The sequence below is a fragment of the Schistocerca cancellata genome, chromosome 5, assembly GCF_023864275.1.
Source record: "Schistocerca cancellata isolate TAMUIC-IGC-003103 chromosome 5, iqSchCanc2.1, whole genome shotgun sequence".
NCBI lineage: Eukaryota > Metazoa > Arthropoda > Insecta > Orthoptera > Acrididae > Schistocerca > Schistocerca cancellata.
The window spans coordinates 428436826-428455171 of NC_064630.1; the positions used below are offsets into that span (position 1 = coordinate 428436826).

The following is an 18346-nucleotide window of genomic DNA, read 5'->3' on the forward strand; positions in this document are numbered from 1 at the left end:
ACGATAGAGAAAAACTGATTTTACCAGTGAATTCAGTACCCCAAAATTAGATCAATCCACCTATTCACAAACCAGATGTGTCTCTAGCATTGAAAGTGACTTACATTCTGCGAGGAAGAGAGTCAACAAGTTTCTTCAGATGCGCCATACCAAATCGAAGCGGTTCATTGATGATTGTATCCTGAAAAGCTACTATATGTCTGAGATATTGACTTCAACGTTTCGCTCGCCGTTCCGAATACGTTTCCGTACTTTCTATAGTATTACGGTAGAAAGAGAGACTCAAGGATCAGAATGATTGTGTCCACAGGAAATGAATATTTTTTAACATTGAAGTGCCGCATATGTGCACCAGAGGAAACAACAGTGGCCTCTAATTACATTTAATAGAATTTATTGATTTTTGTTAAATATTTTGTTCGTTAATAAGTTTTACTAATTTGAGGTATAAATGAGTGCCTTGTTTAAACTGTCCTATGATTTATATACTTCGTAGTAGAAAGTTACATATTTCGTAGAGCGTGTATGAGACAATACACAAAGTTTCTCAATAATGCAATAAACCGTGAGGTAGTTGGCTCGATCCTTGCACTAGCAGATTTCTTTCCAATCCCAACATCGCTTTCCAAACGCATCAGTATTATATAAACTATCACGAATTTAAGAACGGAAATGGCTGTGTTTTTTCTAAGTTTCTCTGTTTTGTGTTGCTTGCAGGTATGCTGTTATATCGAGTCATTTTACCTTACTTTCTCTTAGTTGAGTAGGGAACGGTTGCCGTTCGGCTGTTTCATGTGTGTCGTCCCTTGTATGCTCGTTTTTCATGACTGATGCGTATGTGCTGTTCACGAAATCTGTGATTGACTGTGTCTACCCTATGTACAGCCCCTAAGGCTTTTTTTATTGTGCTTCATTCCTGTGTGTAATTATGTTTCTGAAAGCGTGTCCTGTTTAATCTGTGAAGTATGTATCTGAAAACCGTTTGTTTCCATATCATTAGTCTGGTTGTGAATGGTAGCGCCTGTCATTGCGGGAGCGCAAAAAAGCAACAATCCACATTCCACCTAAGCTGACCATGTGCAGCTCTCAATCATTACCCCATAACGTAGATAGATACTTGCCGGCCGAAGTGGCCATGCGGTTAAAGGCGCTGCAGTCTGGAACCGCAAGACCGCTACGGTCGCAGGTTCGAATCCTGCCTCGGGCATGGCTGTTTGTGATGTCCTTAGGTTAGTTAGGTTTAACTAGTTCTAAGTTCTAGGGGACTAATGACCTCAGCAGTTGAGTCCCATAGTGCTCAGAGCCATTTGAACCAGCCAGATAGATACACTTAATACTACTTACGTTCGGCCATAAACTATACCCAAAACCCACCATTGATGGAATTTCCCTATATAGAAGGCAACAGTAGAAAATTACCAAGTTTTTAATGATTATGACTACACAATACGATTTATTGATCATTATGAGACGCAGTAGTAGAGTTATATGGAGAAGCCAGCACAGGCGATAAAAGGAAGGGAGAGAAAGAGAGAGAGAGAGAGAGAGAGAGAGAAACCAAGTAAATCTTGAGTAACTTCTACACGAAGAGAACAAGAATAATATAGCACTTGCGAAGAAAAATTTAAAATGACGACTTTCACAGCCGTAACTTACACTTATAAAAAGTCCTCTTGCTATTATGCGCTAGTCCTATGGATTTTCTTGAGAAACCCAATTTTTCGTCCCCGTGTGTGGAAGACATTTTCAGGGTAGGTCGTGGATTCAAGAAACGTCCGCTTCATACCGTGGCTCGCCACTGGGTGAAGGTAACGCTTGTTGTCGTGAAACTCGGTCTAGAGATGTGACTTCACTTTCTATGCTAATTTCAAGCATAATCTGTCCTTTGAGAGTGCTTATCAACACTGTCGATATCGCATAACGTTGGAAGACTTCCCTTTTCATAACTAACGACGAGGTATCGCTAAGTGTCCCACCTTCATCTTTAAGACTAAAATTCTTGGCGAGTGTCTGTCGCCTATCTGAACAACCTACTGTAGTGTCCGCTCAAGGCTGCTAGGATCCTGCCTGGTCTTATCAGAGAGAAACTTGTGGTTTCCTCATTGCAGAACGTGCTCCGCAAAATACGATTCATCCATTTCTTCTCGCCCTCAGTTGCCTTATGCTCTTCTATTCGTTTTTCCACCGTTCTCTTCGTAGTACGCACGTACAACTGCTTACTACAACACTACATATATGTATAATTCTTCTGACGGTTTGCTGACGGTAGCTGAATCATGAGATATTAAGTATGCCCAGGAAATTTTCCTTCAGTGATACTTCCTTAATGTTCAATGGCCTTCGAATGACGTTTCCGGTGATTGTTGTGCGCCTTGATAACGTAGCGAAGTACTTTTAATTCCATAGATTTACGAATGTGTAATTTAAAAGATGTGCGCAGTTTAGTTATCACGTTTTCTCTAGATAAAACTTACATCTTTATGGCTAGCTACAATCCACATGTAACGTCAAATTTAACAGCCTATAATTAGAGCGCTATGCGGGTGGTGCATTCTATGACGTCCCATTTGCTTAAGCATCGGTACCGCCTTTCCTTAACGTATGACCAAGAAAGAGCAGTTTTTATGTTGTGTTCTTGTACTTTTTAATCATTGCGCGGTATGTTTTCGGTGTTCTGTCTGTTTGAGATGGTGGGTTATCTAAGTTGGTTAAAATGGCTCTGAGCACTACGGGACGTAACATCTGAGGTCATCAGTCCCCTAGAACTTAGTACTACTTAAACCTAACTAACCTAAGGACATCACACATCCATGCCCGAGGCAGGATTCGAACCTGCGACCGTAGCGGTCGCGCGGTTCCAGACTGAAGCGCCTAGAACCGCTCGGCCACTCCGGCCGGCGTTAACTAAGTCAGTCCTTGCCAAAAATGTACGTGGAAATTTCCGAAGAATGGTACGACAATTGGAGACGGCTGTATCTCAGTTATTAATTTTTATGATGCTTTCGTACCGGATATAGTTTATTTCGTAATCCTAGAGAGTCACTGAACCTGTTCCACAAATATCGGAGTTATTAGTTCGCAACGGTCGGATTTACACTGTTCCTTCGAGAACATATTTGTGTTCAAGGAAGAAATATGACAGTAGCCCAAGCGCCCGAATTCGTGTCTCGCTCGGTATGAATCTACGGAACATTGATGCACTCCTTGGTGACGTTTAATAACTTTGAGAAGCTATCAAAATGTGTCGATATACAGTATTTGGAATGTAATGCTCGTGCTGAAAGTCAGCCGTAGGCTGGAATGGAATGTGATACACGGGGAAGACTCAATCAGAATACTTCTTCTTCCCAGATACATGTCACGAAATGACTACAAGGTAAAATCAGAGAAACTGGAGCTCATGCCGAAGCTTATCAATAGTTGTTCATGACACACACCACTCCTGAGTGAATGGGCAAATAATAGTGCAACCGTAACTACCATCGTAAGGTGGTTTGCGAAATATAGATTTAGAGGTAGAGAACTTTTTGTCTCCTTTTTGTCACACAAATGACGATCAAGTCAAAAGTTATCTTAAAAAGGAGGAATTACTGAATAAATTAGTTTTACATTGTTTTCTTTTTCAATCAGAAAAGTGATGCTTGCTGTTAGTGTGTCGTTTAAAAATAAAAATTGTTGTGATTTCTTCGAAATACTTTCTTTGACTTAAGTTAACCGTTATTACGTAGCTGCTTTTATCGGTAGCACTAAATATTTTACAAACACTATAGTCACATAGCATAGACAAAATTTAACGCATGCGATCCTCTGATGCACTGTAGTTGCGGTACCATCGCTAAAGGAAACATTTTGTTGATGGACCCTAATCATCCTCCTACAATCACTTAGAATCGGCAGTCTTGCTTTAACCGGCGAGATAAGTTTAAATAAGTGGAATTCCTGCGCTGCTGATATGAAGGAACTTTAAATGGAACCCGTCACACATTATACACAGAATTACCAAGACAACTGGAGAAATCCCGCGCCCGGGTTTCCGGGTTCGATTCCCGGCGGGGTCAGGGATTTTCTCTGCCTCGTGATGACTGGGTGTTGTGTGATGTCCTTAGGTTAGTTAGGTTTAAGTAGTTCTAAGTTCTAGGGGACTGATGACCATAGATGTTAAGTCCCATAGTGCTCAGAGCCATGTGAACCATGTGAACTGGAGAAAATACATATAACGAATGAGCTCAAAGAGGATCCCGAAATCTATGCTACACTACCACCCTAACAGCGACAGATCGCTAGGTCGACCAATGAAAATATTGCGGGAAAATTTCTCGACGAGATCGTAACAGGCCAAGAGGCCTAACACTTGGATTGAAGAAGAAGAAGAAGCTATCTGATTCCATTCAGAGAACCCTAAGGTCAGACCATTGCACCGCAAATCGTTAATATTGTAATTGGCTTAGTATTCTAAATTTGTAGTACTTGACCTGTGTATTATATTTCTCATACTTTCTGTTTTCTTTAATGAAAAAGTTTATGATTATGTTGAAGTAGTTAATGACAGAAGGCTAACTATCAGTTGTTGTTGTTGTGGTCTTCAGTCCTGAGACTGGTTTGATGCAGCTCTCCATGCTACTCTATCCTGTGCAAGCTTCTTCATCTCCCAGTACCTACTGCAACCTACAGCCTTCTGAATCTGCTTAGTGTATTCATCTCTTGGTCTCCCCCTATGATTTTTACCCTCCACGCTGCCCTCCAATACTAAATTGGTGATCCCTTGATGCCTCAGAACATGTCCTACCAACCGATCCCTTCTTCTGGTCAAGTTGTGCCACAAACTTCTCTTCTCCCCAATCCTATTCAATACTTCCTCATTAGTTATGTGATCTACCCATCTAATCTTCAGCATTCTTCTGTAGCACCACATTTCAAAAGCTTCTATTCTCTTCTTGTCCAAACTATTTACCGTCCATGTTTCACTTCCATACATGGCTACACTCCATACAAATACTTTCAGAAATGACTTCCTGACACTTAAATCTATAGTCGATGTTAACAAATTTCTCTTCTTCAGAAACGCTTTCCTTGCCATTGCCAGTCTACATTTTATATCCTCTCTACTTCGTCCATCATTAGTTATTTTGCTCCCCAAATAGCAAAACTCCTTTACTACTTTGAGTGTCTCATTTCCTAATCTAATACCCTCAGCATCACCCGACTTAATTCGACTACATTCCATTATCCTCGTTTTGCTTTTGTTGATGTTCATCTTATATCCTCCCTTCAAGACACCATCCATTCCGTTCAACTGCTCTTCCAAGTCCTTTGCTGTCTCTGACAGAATTACAATGTCATCGGCGAACCTCAAAGTTTTTATTTCTTCTCCACGGATTTTAATACCTACTCCAAATTTTTCTTTTGTTTCCTTTACTGCTTGCTCAATATAGAGATTGAATAACATCGGGGAGAGGCTACAACCCTGTCTTACTCCCTTCCCAACCAATGCTTCCCTTTCATATCCCTCAACTCTTATAACTGCCATCTGGTTTCTGTACAAGTTGTAAATAGCCTTTCGCTCCCTGTATTTTACCCCTGCCACCTTTAGAATTTGAAAGAGAGTATTCCAGTCAACATTGTCAAAAGCTTTCTCTAAGTCTACAAATGCTAGAAACGTAGGTTTGCCTTTCCTTAATCTTTCTTCTAAGATAAGTCGTAAGGTCAGTATTGCCTCACGTGTTCCAGTATTTCTACGGAATCCAAACTGATCTTCCCCGAGGTCGGCTTCTACTAGTTTTTCCATTCGTCTGTAAAGAATTCGTGTTAGTACTTTGCAGCTGTGGCTTATTAAACTGATTGTTCGGTAATTTTCACATCTGTCAACACCTGCTTTCTTTGGGATTGGAATTATTATATTCTTCTTGAAGTCTGAGGGTATTTCGCCTGTTTCATACATCTTGCTCACCAGGTGGTAGAGTTTTGTCAGGACTGGCTCTCCCAAGGCCGTCAGTAGTTCCAATGGAATGTTGTCTACTCCGGGGGCCTTGTTTCGACTCAGGTCTTTCAGTGCTCTGTCAAACTCTTCACGCAGTATCGTATCATCCATTTCATCTTCATCTACATCCTCTTCCATTTCCATAATATTGTCCTCAAGAACATCGCCCTTGTATAGTCCCTTATATACTCCTTCCACCTTTCTGCTTTCCCTTCTTTGCTTAGAACTGGGTTTCCATCTGAGCTCTTGATGTTCGTACATGTGGTTCTCTTATCTCCAAAGGTCTCTTTAATTTTCCTGTAGGCAGTATCTATCTTACCCCTAGTGAGATAAGCCTCTACATCCTTACATTTGTCCTCTAGCCATCCCTGCTTAGCCATTTTGCACTTCCTGTCGATCTCATTTTTGAGACGTTTGTATTCCTTTTTGCCTGCTTCATTTACTGCATTTTTAAATTTTCTCCTTTCATCAATTAAATTCAATATTTCTTCTGTTACCCAAGGATTTCTACTAACCCTCTTCTTTTTACCTACTTGATCCTCTGCTGCCTTCACTACTTCATCCCTCAGAGCTACCCATTCTTCTTCTATTGTATTTCTTTCCCCCATTCCTTTCAATTGTTCCCTTATGCTCTCCCTGAAACTCTGTACAACCTCTGGTTCTTCAGTTTATCCAGGTCCCATCTCCTTAAATTCCCACCTTTTTGCAGTTTCTTCAGTTTTAATCTACAGGTCATAACCAATAGATTGTGGTCCGAGTCCACATCTGCCCCTGGAAATGTCTTACAATTTAGAACCTGGTTCCTAAATCTCTGTTCAAATGGTTCAAATGGCTCTGAGCACTATGGGACTCAACTGCTGTGGTAATAAGTCCCCTAGAACTTAGAACTACTTAAACCTAACTAACCTAAGGACAGCACACAACACCCAGCCATCACGAGGCAGAGAAAATCCCTGACCCCGCCGGGAATCGAACCCGGGAACCCGGGCGTGGGAAGTGAGAATGCTACCGCACGACCACGAGCCTAAATCTCTGTCTTACCAGTATATAATCTATCTGATACCTTTTAGTATCTCCAGGGTTCTTCCATGTATACAACCTTCTATCATGATTCTTAAACCAAGTGTTACATACTATCAGTATGTAGATATTAATCACCTAAAAATAGTCTGAAAACCATGTATAAGACCTGTAGAGGTGGTCAAGTATCGTCAGCGTGAAAAAGTCATTTTAATGCTTCGCGAGCAAGTAAGACTCGAACGGGAGGCGCCAATGTGAGCAGAATGGCACACGTGTGATGAAAGAGGCATCGTGGTAGCGCTGATCGCTAGCTGTCTTGAAACATGGAGTGTAGAGAATGATGTAATGGACGTATTAAATTTCTCGTCGGTGTTAGTAAGACGTCCATCTGCGTGGAGACAGAGTGCATGAATGGAGATACACTCATAATCGCGTGATTGACAGCGTCGACTGAAACTTAATCACTGCAGTATTCCCACACTGTAACGACTTTGTACTGTTCACGCGGTAAGGATTAGATACGCGTTGTGAACTGGACCAATCACATCGTTCGCATTGATACAGCGTAATGTTTCAGTTACCAAGACCGAGAACAAAATTATGGATACATAATTGATCGACAATACATAGAGCACAGCAGGTGTTTCAATACAGGTGTTAAACTAATAAAATATAAAATTGAATGAGACGTCCAATAGTCCGCTGCAGCTCTATTTATTTAAGTCGATTAGAGATCCACACAACCGATTTCGCAACTCTTAAACTGCGTCTTCTGGTGTTATGCCACACGTTGCAGGGAGTTGTTATAGAATGACGCACAGTAACAGTTGCGTAGGCATAGCTCTCAGCCCTCCTAAATTGATAAAAACCATCATCAATGATGAATGTCCAGTTTGTGTTAAAATCACAAATTGTCGTCACCTTACTGAGTAAAACATGTTGCTCGTGGCCTATGTCAAGCAACATACAAGGCCCCTCGTAAATGTTAGCTAGGAAAGTAACGAGTCCGAAAGCTACATGCGTTTGTCACCAACGTAATAATAATCGTAGCAGCTGACAAAACAGGCTACGAGGCGTCCTGTGTGTTGTTGGAGCATATCTATAACTATCTGTGGTTGCCCTAGTTTTGAAATAATCTTTATGAATTCCTGTAAATCATTTTTATACAGTAAAGTAATTCCTCTGTTTTGAAAAATAGTTAACTCATCAATTGTTAATCAAAAGCATGTCAAATCTACATTTTGCGTAAGAGATAATTTTATTCAAAGTAAAATTTATAAAATCTCCTTACAAATATTTTGTCCTTTGTTGTACCGAGCAGCTAACCAGAAAAGAATTGAAACAGCAGCATTGCACAATCGCGGCTAACTATTAATGTTCAACTTTATTTATTGGCTGCATGGCCTTCAGGCAACAGTCACAAATTTTGAAACAAAATAAAAACTCTATTTATTAAGGTTATGATGTTTTATAAATGCTTTATGAGTGTGAGCGTGTTTAATGGGTAACTGTGCTGATACAACAGGTTGAGAAAATAAGTTCTATTTTTCGTCAATTTTATCTTTAGAACTGCTGATTTGAATGGAAATAGTTTCAATAACGCTTCTTGAATATACAACGTAGTTGTTTGAATCAAGTGTGTCATACATTTTTACCCATAAAAATTTTCTTTATGTTGTCCCAGATAGTTTGATATTATTTTGGTGGTGGATTAAATGTACGTATATATTGATTCCGTTGAATAGTGTTGCTCACGGCTTTGTCGGTTAGGCCTTTCCGATCAGTGTGGTAGCCAGACATTTGACAGTGAGGCCTGTTAAGCTGCATTTCCCTGCAGAGACATGTTATTTCGATCCGAAAGCTGTTACAATCACACCCAACACACTTACTTCAGAACAGTTTCACTTTATAATTTTACGATCGTTGTTTCGATTACGTAGACTTACGTAAGCCGTAGTTGGCTAGCAGTTTTGAAAATAGCAAATTCGATGCCTTTGACACGAAGATAGCTGTTCCACCGCTCTTGGAATCTCAGAAACACGCTAGATTATTTACTGACATGAAAGCTTGTTCCTACAGGCTCGTTACTGTTAGATTACATTTGTACCTAGGTACAGTCCAAATGTGAAACTTGGAGCAATATTGTAAAGCAAAGCATTTTACTAGCACATTAATAGACTTATGATTACAGAGAAAAGCCTAAAAGCTTTCTCCGCCTCAACATTTCAGCTACCAACAGACAGATCCAGAGGGAAAATCTCAACGCATGCACCTCCGCCTCTGCACAGACTTTCACCACTAACTGTAAGTGGCATGCTGTTTATAGAAAGCTAGAGCTATCGAAAGAGATATGCGTGTAGTTCAAGTGATCTATTCCATTCCTTGCAACTCTGACTTCCAGTTTCTATTAGGGAAATGTGATGACGCTATTGTTAATGAGAAGCAAAGAAGAGAAACAAATCATTTGCTTTAATGACGAGCAATGAAATTATAAATATAGCTCCTGCAGAATTAAAAACACAGAAATAAATGGACAGCAATAATGAAATGCCAAATAATGTAAAATATAATATACACACTTCAGTATGAACATTACGAATACCGCTCACTGTGGGAATAGGGACATGGGTGATATTTAACGCATTACTAAAAGTCCAAGACGGGCGTCAAGAATGTAAAAAAATCACTTGATCGGTTCTTTTAGGCTTTTTTATGTAATCAAGGTCTATTAATGTGCTAATAAAATGCAGTGCTTTAAAATATCGCTCTAAGGTTGAATCTTGGACTAGGTACAAATGTAACCTAATAGATACGAGACTGCAGGAACAAACTTTCATGTCAGTAAATTATGTGGCGTGTTTCTGAGATTCCAAGTGCGATGGAACAGCTGTCTTCGTGTTAAAGGTATGGAATTTACTATTTTAAAAATTGCTAGCCAACTACGGCATACGTACAGCCCACATAACTGAAACAACGATCGTAAAATTGTAAAGTGAAACTGTTCTGAAGTGTGTTGGGTGTGATTGTAACCACTTTCGGATCGAAATAAAATGTCTCCGCAAGATAACGGCACACTTCATCGTTAATCTTGCTGATTAATAGGCTTCAACGTCGAGTGTTTGGTTACCGTATTGATCGGATAGGCCTAACCGACAAAGCCATGGGCGATACCACTCAACGGAGACAGTATCCACGTACACTTAATTCCCCACCAAAATAATAACAAACTACCTGGGACAACACAAAGAAAACTTTCATGGGTAAAGATGTATGACACACTTCATTCAAACAATAACGTTGTATATTCAAGAAGGGTTATTGAAACTATTTCCATTCAAATCAGCAGTTCTAAAGATAAAATTGACAAAAAATACAACTCATTTACTCAAGTTATTGTATCAGCACAGTTGTCCATCAAACACACTCACACGCATACAGAATTTATAAAACATCATAACCTTAATAAATAAAGTTTTTATTTTGTTTCAAAATTTGTGTCCGTTGCTTAAAAGGCCATGCAGCCAATAAATAAACATTTATGGTTAGCTGCGATTGTGCAGTGCTGCTCTGACAATTCTTTTCTGATTAGCTGCTCGGTGCAACAAAGGACAAAATATTTGTAAGGAGATTTTATAAATTTCACTTTGAATAAAATTATCTCCTATGCAAAATGTGAATCTGGCATAGATTTTTTTTAACAATGGAGAAAGGTGCTGATTTAAACTCTCAGTATGTGAAAAATTTCTACTTGAAATAAAAAATCATGTTTTACAACCTGTAACGAAGTGTCGTAGAGTATATGAGATCAGATATAAGGCATGTTATACGTGTTAGATAAAATTGGTTATGTCGCATATTTGCAACAGGTATCTTAACAATAGAAAACTTACTATACTTTATTTAGTAAAAGATATCCATTTAACATTTTGGTGGTACATTGATAAGACATACATGATTAAAAACTAAAAAAAGTACATGGCGGCATACAACTGAATGATTACATATAATAAAACGAAGCCTTATACGTGAAATTCTCGGAAACAGTTTATCATCTTGTTTACACGCAGATGAACGTAGCGCTTACTACACATGAATACTGTATATACTTTACAATTTGATCTTTCCAATCTTTGCTTTGCGGCTGTAACCTGAAGCCAATGGCCCACTGCCTCAATTTGGGCAGACTTAACTTTGGCCCCAATGCTTCCCGCATATTAGTTCTGTCTCTGTACTGGCTGAAGGCCAATCTTTTTATTCACCACATCTTTTTCTTCTTGCCATATGGCTCTGATATTCTGGATCTTAATTCTCACACATATTTTGTTCATTATGGGGAATTCTGGAACTGTCACAGTGCCTTTCCCCAAGTTGTACACGAGCCATGAAATCTTCATTTACGTTTTGTGAGTCACAAAACCTTGGGGATCCATCCTAATAAAATAAAAACTTTAGAGTACTAGAAGTTCATCAGAATTTCCACTTCGCAATAAGAGTGAACTGTAATTAGTGAAAACAGGGTTTAAGTAATCAACTACTGGAAACCTGTAATAAATTAAAATGTGTACATATGTAAATAATGAGCACAACTGGTCACTCTAATATTCTGGTACTGCAAATCAGTGGAAATATTTGCTTTCATTTCATCTGATTTCATCTCTTGCATGCACCCATAAAGAAACACACACGCCTAATTATGCGTATTTTACACAAATGATATTTTCAGTATCACCTGCTTGTGCAGTAAGTTTCTTAGATCAAAATGTGATTTGCACTACGTCACAGACAGTGTAGAACAAACGCATAATTTTCAGAACTGAACTTAGGCACGCGGGATTAGCCGAGCGGTCTGGGGCGCTGCAGTCATGGACTGCGCGACTGGTCCCGGCGGAGGTTCGAGCCCTCCTTCGGGCATGGGTGTGTGTGTTTGTCCTTAGGATAATTTAGGTTAAGCAGTGTGTAAGCTTAGGGACTGATGACCTTAGCAGTTAAGTCCCATGAGATTTCACACACATGTGAACATTTTTTTGAGTACTGAACTTACACCAGTATGTAGCTCTAATTGTTCAAACAATAACTTCTCATGTGTGTGTCGTGAACAAAGACGCCAAGAGCAAGTCTCTCCAAAAGTACCTAAAACACTCAGGAGATAGAATCGCATGTCAGAGGTGTTGGTAGCTTCGTGTAGAGCCCACGCAGAATATCGTGGCCAGTAGATGCAAAGAGCGCAGAGGCAGGTCACCATGGTTGTGGGGATGGCGGGGGGGGGGGGGGGGGGGGAGGAGGCGCTGTAGGAGAAATTCCGAGTGCTGGAGGGAAAGTGCCGTTCTAAACTGAAGCCTACACTCGCATTTTTTGTAAATATTAAATAGGGCTCCTCCATACTCACGCTTGCATGGTGACCATTCAAAAAGATCTGTCGCCTCAGCGCCGGTTAGTATCTAAACAGAATTTGTACCTTTCAGAGAAGCATCATGAATGGCAAATTTAGAGTAAAATCTACGCATTTCTCTTGTTGTCATGTTAAAATGTGCGGAGTTCACACAGTCTCACCTCACTAATATGTTGTGCAGACGCAGCTGCAAGGGAATTCTGAGACGGTGGTTTGTTAAGTTTGTTAAGTGAGGAACTGAGGAAAAATAAGGTCAGTAATTTATGAAGAAGCACATCTCAGTACAAAATAAATGTGTAATGTCTTCCATTATGTTGTTCAAAACGCATAGAATTTCTCGTTTCACCAGCTACCAATGGCCCTTAAAAATTAGATTCTTTCATCGAAAAAGTCTGTAGTTAGGGAATAGCAGATAATGAAGTTTTTCATGAAAACCACGTGGCAAAATATTCTCCTCTTTATGTGCTATCATTCACCAAAATTTCATTTTTATGTCTCAAAACGATTATGAAGTATGAATAAAGTTGTGGATATTTCACTCTGGCTTTATCGCTAGCACGGCGCGATCGCAAATGAGTGTGCTATGTCAGAGCAATTTCTTTGAGCAGAATTTGAAAATACCGCTTCAGATGAAAGGTTCTTTTTATTCAAAACACGACCGGTTTCGGGCTCCTATATGCTTATCATCAGGAGTTATAACTTTGTGCTGTGACTCCGAACACTTTGGTGGACGAGTACAAGACCCCACCGTATCACCAGCAAGGTCGGTGACAGATAGAGACCTCCAACCAAGTCTAAAGAAAAATTCAATATGTTAGCTAAATTTTATACACAGCAACATATTATGAAATATGCACCAAATGCAAAATCATAGCGCCCCCTATATTTCATTGAAAATTTTTTCGAATTTCGAGCAATGTCTTACTTCCATGTAAATATCACAATAACTTTGACCATTAACGAAATGATAGGCACGTCATCATGAACCTGTCATATAAAACTACAAAAATGAAATTTTTTTACCAAATAGTTTCTGTGAAATCGTATGAGAAATATTGCAGGGCGTGCGCTTCCATTCCGTGATCGCTGACCAGCCGAAAGGTGGCAGACACTGTCGGTCTACCTTACCTACAAGTGAATGAACTCGCCCAGTGCTTTGGACAAGAACTAGTTACTGCGCATCGGCAGGGACCTTACAATCTGCATCTACGGTCACTAACACTAAAAACAAGTAACCTTCCAGCCGCGTCAGGTGGAATTTTAACTACCTGAAGCGGATGGAAGCCCTAGCAGTTTTAATTAATTCCTATCGCCGCGAGGCCATGCAATCATAAATTAACTTTCCATTTATTAACGTCGCTTTGCTGTAATGCGAATTCGCAGCGCACAACATTAGGGGGTTAAGGGACGTTGAGAAACAAAAGGTTATACTAGCATGGCAGCTGGAACTGATTAATGTGCAAGTGGTGAAACTGTCTTGGATGTTCACCCGATTACTAGCGGCTGCGGAAAACTGACGAATGACAATGAAACCCTTAACAGATGACAATGCGAAGGTCAGAAGTCAGAAGTATTTCCAAATGTACCTTTGATAACTCGTCGTTGCAAACTGGGGTACGACACCTGGGAGACATGAGAGAGTAGAACGCATTCATTACTTCAAGTGTTTGTCCTTATAGCATGGAAACTCAAATTACAATGATAAACAGTACCCACAGTAATGGATAGTGACTTCTCCGGATTTTTATTTAAATTCATGCTTACTCATAATATAGACTGTTTCTTTGTGTGCTTATTCTACAAGGGGCAATCAAATGAAAGTGAGACAGAAAAATAGTAAGTAAACTATATGTAGCCCGCCCCGTTAGCCGAGCGGTCTAACGCACGGCTTTCCGGAGCGGAAAGGAGCGCCTGGTCCCCGGCACGAATCCGCCCGGCGGACTTGTGTCGAGGTGCGGTGAGCCGGCCAGTCTGGGGATGGTTTTTAGATGGTTTTCCATCTGCCTCGGGGAATGCGGGCTGGTTACCCTTATTCCGCCTCAGATACACTATGTCGGCGATTGCTGCGCAAACAAGTTCTCAACGTACGCGTACACCACCATTACACCTCTACCACGCAAACACATGGGTTACATTGGTCTGGTGTGAGACGTTCCCTGAGGGGGGGGGGGGGGGGAGGGGGCGGCGAACCGCACAATAACCCTGAAAGAGTGGTTCAGTGTGGGGCGGCGGAGGGGTGAAGTGGACTACGGTAGTCGTCGTGGGGTTGTGGACCACTGCGGCTGCGGCGGAGACGGAGCCTCTCCGTTGTTTCTAGGTCCCCGGTTAACATACAATACAATACAAACTATTTATCATTTGAAAAGCAGTCCTTATAACAGTTAATACATTTATCTCATTGTGAGACAAGAAGGTCAATTATTTCATGGAAAAAGTTTGCTGTTCCCTATGAAACGACGATTGTACCAAGGCATGCATCTCTTCGTCTGAAACAAATCAAGAGGCATCGATTTCTTTCCTCGGGGCTCCAAAAACCTGGGTAGAGAACGGGACTGTATGGAGGATATGTAAGGGCTTCCCTGTGAAGCTTCTGCAGTGTAGTCGAAACAACCTTCGTATCTTGCTGGCGGACATTATCTTGCAGCTGAATGATGCCTCCGACAACATTCCTTGGCGTTTGGACTTGATGGGGCGCTTTAATATTTGCAAAGTGCCCGTGTACCGCTGTTAGGTAATTGAGGCGCCGTGTTCCAGAAAATCAATGCGTAGTGAGGCCTTGCAGTTGAAGAAAAAGTCGTCATGACTTTCTCAAATCTGGCTTACACAGCTTTGAATTTTTTCATGTGCTTCCAGTGTTGGCTCTGGTGTTTGCTCTCCGGCTCAAAATGATGACAGCATTTTTCTTCTCGTGCGACAATACGGAACAGGAAACGATATTCTCCATTTTAATTCCGTTCCAGGTCTGCAGTGGCGTCAACATTCTGTTCAACTTCTGATACTCCATCAGGGTATGGGGAACACACTGCGCATAGATTTTCCAGAACTTCAGATGCTCTGTCATGATGGCGTGAGCGATACCGTGACTGATGCCCAACACCAGCCGAATGTATCCCCCCAATTGCCGTCGGTCATTTCTGACGGCAGCATTCATCGCAGCAGTGACGGAAGAGGTAACGACACGATGAGCCTGTCTTGGAGGACGGCTGTCATTCAGTGCCACCTGATCTTCTCGAAATCGTTTGTTCCACGCAAACACAAGAGCACGTGACGTACTGTGTTCGCCGCACGCAGCAGACATTTGGGTATGAATTTCACTCCCTGAAACTCCTACCTCAATCAAGAACCGCATTATACCTCGCTGTTCCCCTCTGAAGTTGGACACACACACGACTCGCTGAACTCACGTCGAGCGCGTGTGACAGACAAGTGGCATTCCGGTGAAAGTTGGCGCTGTTCCTTCCTCATTTCCAACAGAGCACTTCTATACTCCCACTTACGTGCGCTGCCAACGTCCACGCCACGTTCGTTACACAGGGTGGTCCATTGATCGTGACCGGGCCAAATATCTCACGAAATAAGCGTCAAACGAAAAAACTACAAAAGAACGAAACTTGTCTAGCTTGAAGAGGGAAACCAAATGGTGCTATGGTTGGCCCGAGATGGCGCTGCCATAGGTCAAACGGATATCAACTACGTTTTTTAAAATAGAAACCCCCATTTTTTATTAAATATTCGTCTAGTACGTAAAGAAATATGAATGTTTTAATTGGACCACTTTTATCGCTTTGTGACAGATGGCACTGTAATAGTCACAAACATATGGCTCTCAATTTTAGACTAACAATTGGTAACAGGTAGGTTTTTTAAAATAAAATACAGAACGTAGGTACGTTTGAACATTTTATTTCGGTTGTTCCAATGTGATACATGTACCTTTGTGAACTTATTTCTGAGAACGCATGCTGTTACAGCGTGATTACCTGTAAATACCACATTAATGCGATAAATGCTCAAAATGATGTCCGTCAACCTCAATGCATTTGGCAATACGTGTAACGACATTCCTCTCAACACCGAGGTTTTTGAGATTTCCGATTCCCGCGCAATTTGTCTGCTACTGATGTGCGGATTAGCCGCGACAGCAGCTAAAACTCCTGCTTGGGCGTCATCATTTGTTGCAGATCGTGGTTGATGTTTCACATGTGGCTGAACACTTCATGTTTCCTTAAATAACGTAACTACCCGGCGAACGGTCCGGACACTTGGATGATGTCGTCCTGGATACCGAGCAGCATACATAGCACACGCCCGTTGGGCATTTTGATTACAAAAGTCATACATCAACACGATATCGGCCTTTTCCGCAATTGGTGAACGGTCCATTTTAACAAGGGTAATTATCACGAAGCAAATACCGTCCGCACTGGCAGAATGCTACGTGATACCACGTATTTATACGTTTGTGACTATTACAGCGCCATCTATCACAAAACGAAAAAAGTGGTCCAACTAAAACACTCCTATTTCTTTACGTACTACACGAATATGTAATAAAAATGGGGGTTCCTATTCTTAAAAAAACGCAGCTGATATTCGTTCGACATTTGGCAGCGCTGTCTATCGGGCCAACCATAGTGCCATCTGGTTTCCCCCTTCAAGCTAGACGAGTTTCGTTCTTGTAGTTTTCTTATGCTTATTTCGTGAGATATTTGTTCTTTGTAGTTTTTTCGTTTGATGCTTATTTCGTGAGATATTTGGCCCGGTCACCATCAATGGACCACCCTGTATAGTCTGTCTTGTTAACATTAACATCCCTAATACGGTGTAGGAAAACCGCTGGCATTCGAAACAGCTTCTAGTCGTCTCGGAATGGATTAATACGGTCCTGTATGATTTTCAAGAGAATCTTATACCATTCTTCCTGCAAAATAGTGGAGAGTTCAAGTAACGATGATGGAGGTGGATAGCGACCACAAAAAATTCTCTCCAAATTAGACCACAAAGGGTCAATAATATTGAGATGTAGAGACTGTGGTGCCCATGAGAGATGCGAAAATTTGTCCTCGTGCTCAAAAGACCAGTCCTGGACTACTCGAGCTGTGTGAACAGGGGCTCTGTCGGCTTCGGACGCAGCAGCATCATTGGGGGACGGATATTGCACCATGGGATGGATCTGATCCGCCAAAATTGTCACATAATTATCTGCAATAATGATAGCGTGCTGTGTAACCACGGGGCTCATGCAGTACCGCGATACGGCTGCCCCGATCATCAACGAACCCGTGCCATTTTCCACTCTCGAGACGTAAAATCGGTTACAAGTTGGGAAGAGTGTGCAACAAAATTCATACGACCATGTGACATTCTTCCTCTGATCCATAGTCCAGGTTTTATGGCTTCAGCGCGATGTTTTCCTGTTTCGGGCATTTGCATCATTAATGAAAGGTTTTGGAATTCCAGCTGGTTGTGCAGTTCCTTGCTAATGGAGCTCCCTTCGCGTTGTTTTGGTGCTGCTAGGGTTCGCGAGTGCGCCATTCAATTCTGCAGTGACTTTTGTAGCTATCGTCTCCTTACTGCGCGGAACAGTCCTCGTCAGTGACCATTACTCAACACACATTTTTTGTCCGCAATGCGACTAAGCGGATGATGTATTTCCGCTTTCCCTGCATGTTGTATAAATTTTAGATATGATACACACTTGGACTACTTTTCCTACGGAAGCACTCACCGTAGGAACACCAATAGTTAGCCCACATAGGAAATCACTTAGCTCTGACATAATGTAGTGACAACTACACAGAACACTGCTCTGACCACGACAGATACTTGCAACATACTGAGAAAATTTCGTAGGTGCTGTTCGTGATCAAATACAACAGTGCAAACTGCAGGCTTGACTAGCATTTGCATTTCTGTTCAAGCACGCATTTCTCGCGGTGTTTCCACATTTTTCTCCAAGT

General features: G+C 41.3%; 1 protein-coding gene across 1 annotated transcript in view; it reads right to left on the reverse strand.

The window, feature by feature from the left end:
* The window catches only part of LOC126188860 (peptide transporter family 1), a 322186-nt gene extending 320427 nt beyond the window's left edge, over positions 1-1759 (reverse strand). The window contains exon 1 of the mRNA XM_049930502.1: positions 1657-1759. Within this exon, the coding sequence (XP_049786459.1) occupies positions 1657-1744 (88 nt within the window). The 5' untranslated portion in view covers positions 1745-1759. The remainder of the gene's footprint in view (positions 1-1656) is intronic.
* Between the last annotated feature and the right edge of the window lie 16587 nt (positions 1760-18346).